Here is a 4,909-nt window from a genome sequence, read left to right on the forward strand (position 1 = left end):
TTCCGAGACTGGACGATGCAAAAAGCTTTGGCAATTTAGCTTAGCACATTTGCATTGATGCCCGATATCGGAGGCTCTGGCTCATACGTGCTGTCATCCGTCTTATGTATAGGAGTGTGGCTCTAGTTTATTCTCTTCCGTCGTCAGTAAGAAAACGTATCTTTTCTGCACGTGTAACCTGACTCTCACAGAGTCAACACACTGAATTCATTTTGCTGCCCCTCAGTGGAGACTATACTGTTGCAGCGTCTTTTAACTTCTCTAACTTCAGCTCCACAAGTTAGTAATGTATACGGCGGGGCTAGTTGACTCAGAGTGGGCGAGGTGGCAGCAGTGCGAGCACCATGCTTACTCGCTGCCTGTTTCTTACCCAGACTGCCTTCCTCGTTTGTTGCCACTTCGACTATGCTTCTTTCATGGCTCCTGACGTCACAACTCATGTGCACTCGCCGCCATCGCCGATGTTCTTGGATGAATCAGCTGGCCACTATACGAACTGTTCTATCTCTCTTACGGACCATAGTCTTGATCTGCCTGTCACCACACGTGTATGCAATCCGTGCAAAGTGACCGTCACTCTACGTCACCCATACCTCATCAAGCCCAGTCACGGGACGTTCAAGGACCTGCCTATAAATTGCGTGCTGGACCGTTCCTTCATCAGTGGGCGAGGTGGCAGCAGTGCGAGCACCATGCTTACTCGCTGCCTGTTTCTTACGCAGGTATGTTATCTTCAGAATGCCCCTTGTATTCGCTCTGATGATCGATTTCTACTGCTGTTTCCTTGCCCACACCACTCTCGCAAGTGCTTTGCTTATGTTTCGCTGTACTCGCAAATTGCGGCTTGTATTAGTAGACTTCTGAGGAGTGGGGATGTTGAAAGTAATCCTGGTCCTCCGCCATCAGCGATGGTTACTCGCTCTCAAAGTAATGTGAGCCCTTCAAATTCGGAAGCCGCCACCGGTCAACCGTCGGTGTCAGATATGTTTGCTGAGCTTTTGAACGGACAGCGAAAATTAGCTCAGGATATTGCTGAAATAAAATCTTTTCATGAATCTATTAATTCACGTTTTGAGACAATTGAGTCGCGCGTGGCTGCTCTGGAGTCCTCGTTACAAAAGCCCGCCGCCGACAGTGGCAGTCTCAACAGTGAAGTTGCACGTCTAAGTTCCGAACTTCACAGTCTTTCAAATAAAAACGATGAGTTGGAAAATCGTGCACGTAGGAACAACTTAATATTGCATGGTCTGCCCGAATCCTCTGATGAAAATAATGAACGTCTCTCCTCTGACATTGCAAAATGGTTTGAGGAAGAACTCAATATGAGCTGCCCTCAAATAGAGAGGTGCCATCGTCTTGGAAGGCCTTCACATGACATTCGGGAGAAAGCTTCAGTGTTAAAAAATGGCCACAAGCTTAAGGAATCCGATTACCGTATATCGGAGGATTTTTCAATACGTGTCCGCAATATCCGGAAAAAGCTTTGGGAAGCGACTGAAAGTTTCAGAAGCAATGGCTGCACGGTCCGAATACGGTTTGATCATGTATTTATTGATAAAGTTCGGCATAACTGGAACAGTTCTTCTAATTCACTGGAAAAAGCATCCCGTAACGCGTCACTAAGTAATGCTACTAATGCAGTAGCCACTTCGCCTTGACTACCTTATCACAGCAATAACCTCCGTGCGTTAAATTTAAACGCTAGAAGCCTGCTTAATAAATTTACCGACCTTAACTCCTTGGTAACTGCTCATTCCCCTCAGATTATTGGTGTTACTGAAACTTTGTTACATGGTAGCATATACGACTCTGAAGTTGCGTTAAGTGGATTCACGTTGCTGAGAGTTGACAGACCGAATGGTAGAGGCGGTGGTGTCGCCCTCTATATACAGTCACATTTGAAGTTTTCTGTCCTTGAATCTCCATGTGAAATTGAATTGCTTTTGTGTAAAGTTTATTTGGAAAACACATTCACATTAATTGGAGTGTTTTATCGGCCTCCTGGCTCTGATGATAATCAATTATTTCTTCTAAGTAAACTTTTGCATGATTTGAATCCGACAAATATAATACTTATGGGAGATTTTAATGTGCCAGGTATTCACTGGCCTTCTCTTAGCAATACCGGCCATGATGTCTCTTTGTCAAGAAAATTGTTACACCTTTCCTTATCACTTGGCCTCAAACAAATTGTTCATGTGAACACCAGACAAGCGGCAGTCCTAGATCTAGTTTTTCTCAGCTCTAATCTATTCGAGAATGGTTTCCAGTGCTGTGTTACTCACGGCATATCGGACCATAAGGCTGTATTATTCTCAATCAGCTGCACTGTTCCCAGAGCCCGGTTCGAGTACAGCAGTTTTCGTGATTTCAACCAGGCCAATGATGTTGCTATAATTGACACATTACGTGAATCCTTTGAAATGTTTGAAGAATTATCTCAGACCAGTGATGTTGATGCTGTTGTGGGGTTTTTTGAACATATTGTTAAAACATGTATTAATCACTTTGTTCCGCTGAAAACAAAAAAGAAAAATAGAGATTTGCCATGGATAACAAGAAACCTACTGCATTTATCGCGTCGTGTTGCAAGATTGCGTAAGTCGAAAAGAAATCCTGTCAAAATTGCAGAGTTCAATGATGCCAAGGAGGAGCTACGCGTCAGGTTAAAGTCTGCCAAGGATTTTTACTATTCCTTTACATTGCCAAAATTAATGAAAACTAACCCTCGCAAATTCTGGAAATCGATACTACCCAGTAACAGTACTTGCAACAGTTTTATAGTTAACGGCGTTCCTGTTTCAGATTCACTGACAATTGCTTCTGCTTTCAATTCCTATTTTCATTCTGTATTCACACTAGATAACTCTATCGTTCCTCCTTTTAGCTGTTACTCTTACCCTCCCATCGAAGATGTCGTCGTCTCTGGTACAGGTGTTCTCAATATGATCCTCCAATTAGATACTAAAAAGAGCTGTGGCCCAGATGACATACCTAACTCCTTCCTTGTGCGCTACTCACTTTGGACAAGCCGATATCTCACCAAAATCTTCCGTAAATCATTATCCACCAGCACTGTTCCCCACTCCTGGAAGCTTGCCAAGGTCATTCCATTGTTCAAATCCGGTAGTACACAACTACTGCAGAACTACAGACCTATCTCCTTAACAGCCCATTCATGCAAGTTACTCGAACATGTTATTTTCAAACATATCATTGAATTTCTTGAAACCCACAACATCCTAAACATTTACCAGCATGGTTTCCGTCAAGGCCTGAGCACCACTACCCAACTAATTGAATTTGCGCACGACATTTCTCAGTCATTAGATCTAGGTAGACAGGTCGACAGCATTTTTGTTGATTTATCTGAAGCTTTCGACACTGTCCCACACCCTAAACTCCTACACAAACTTAACTCTGTTCTAAAAAACCCTTCCCTGGTTGGTTGGATATCCAGTTTCTTAAATCAGCGTTCGCAGTCTGTATACTTTAATTCATCTATTTCCACTCCTGTTAGTGTTTCATCCGGCGTTCCGCAAGGTTCCGTTTTAGGCCCGCTTCTTTTCTTATTATATATGAACGACCTGCCATGCTGTGTATCTGTAAAAATTCGTCTTTACGCTGATGACTGCGTCTTATATCACGAGATTAATACAGCACTTGACCATGGAATACTTAACGACTCATTTTCTAATTTTTGTAAATGGTGCAAGGAATGGCAAATGAATATTAATTTCTCTAAAACTGTTTCCATGTCCTTTTCTAGATGCCCATCTCCTTCACATTTCACCTACAGTTTTCACGGCCAGGATTTAGAACGAGTCACCGAGTATAAATACCTCGGCCTTCATTTCTCTCATGACATCTCATGGTCTAAACACATTGACATCATATGTAATAAAGCTTTTAAACGTCTCGGATACCTCCATCGTACACTGCGTAAAGCCAAATAAGACTTGAAATTTCTCCAACCAACACTTTTATTTTATAAAACCCGACGTTTCGGAGCCGGCTCGGCTCCTTCTTCAGGGGTGCATGACCCCTGAAGAAGGAGCCGAGCCGGCTCCGAAACGTCGGGTTTTATAAAATAAAAGTGTTGGTTGGAGAAATTTCAAGTCTTATTTAGTTATCAACCCAACCAGACAGGCAAATCTGTCGAAATGTTTAGCTTTCACTGCGTAAAGCCCCAAAGGATACCAAACTGCTCACATATAAAACACTTATCCGCCCCATTCTTGATTATGCCTGTATCGTATGGAACCCTTATAAGAAATCCGATATCAAAAAATTAGAATCAGTTCAAAAGAAATCAGTACGCTTCATCTTTCACAACTACGGCCGCGATTTTTCCCCTTCTTCCCATAATACAGATTTAGGTCTCACAACCCTATCATCTCGCCGCCAAATAGAATGTTTGAAGTTTTTGCACATGCTGGTTCACTCTCAGCGCCTTCCATCACTAAATAATTATTTGAACATTAGCCAGCCTTCCATAACTAGAAGTTCCCATAGCCTCAATCTCATCCCTTTCTTTTCCCGCACTGAGACATTCAAACATAGCTTCTTTCCTCTCACCATTGAACTCTGGAATTCGCTGCCTGGACACGTCCGCTCGCTACCAATTGAACAATTCTTGACAGCCATTGCTTCCTAATGCCTTTTTATATATATGTATGTATATGTGTATGTGTGTATGTATGTATGTGTACATATATATGTATGTATATGTGTATATATATATATATGTATGTGTATATGTGTATATATATGTGTGTATTATGTTTGTATTTGCTTGGTACAGTTTGCTTTGTTTGCCCACTCCTGCCATAGCCTCATCGAGGCTGCAGTATGTATAAATAAATAAATAAATAAATAAATAAATAAATAAATAAATAAATAAATAAAT

At 41.9% G+C, this 4,909-nt stretch overlaps 1 protein-coding gene across 1 annotated transcript; it reads left to right on the forward strand.

Annotated features, from left to right (window-relative positions):
* The first annotated feature begins 344 nt into the window (after positions 1 to 344).
* On the forward strand, positions 345 to 1,658 carry LOC146197513 (uncharacterized). The gene has a single exon (XM_084595981.1). It carries the CDS (start codon positions 345 to 347, stop codon positions 1,656 to 1,658), a length of 1,314 nt encoding a protein of 437 aa, XP_084452107.1.
* Positions 1,659 to 4,909: the final 3,251 nt, after the last annotated feature.

The sequence above is a fragment of the Amblyomma maculatum genome, chromosome 3 (genome assembly GCF_055883805.1).
Source record: "Amblyomma maculatum isolate TAMU_Amacu chromosome 3, ASM5588380v1, whole genome shotgun sequence".
NCBI classification, from domain to species: Eukaryota; Metazoa; Arthropoda; class Arachnida; order Ixodida; family Ixodidae; genus Amblyomma; species Amblyomma maculatum.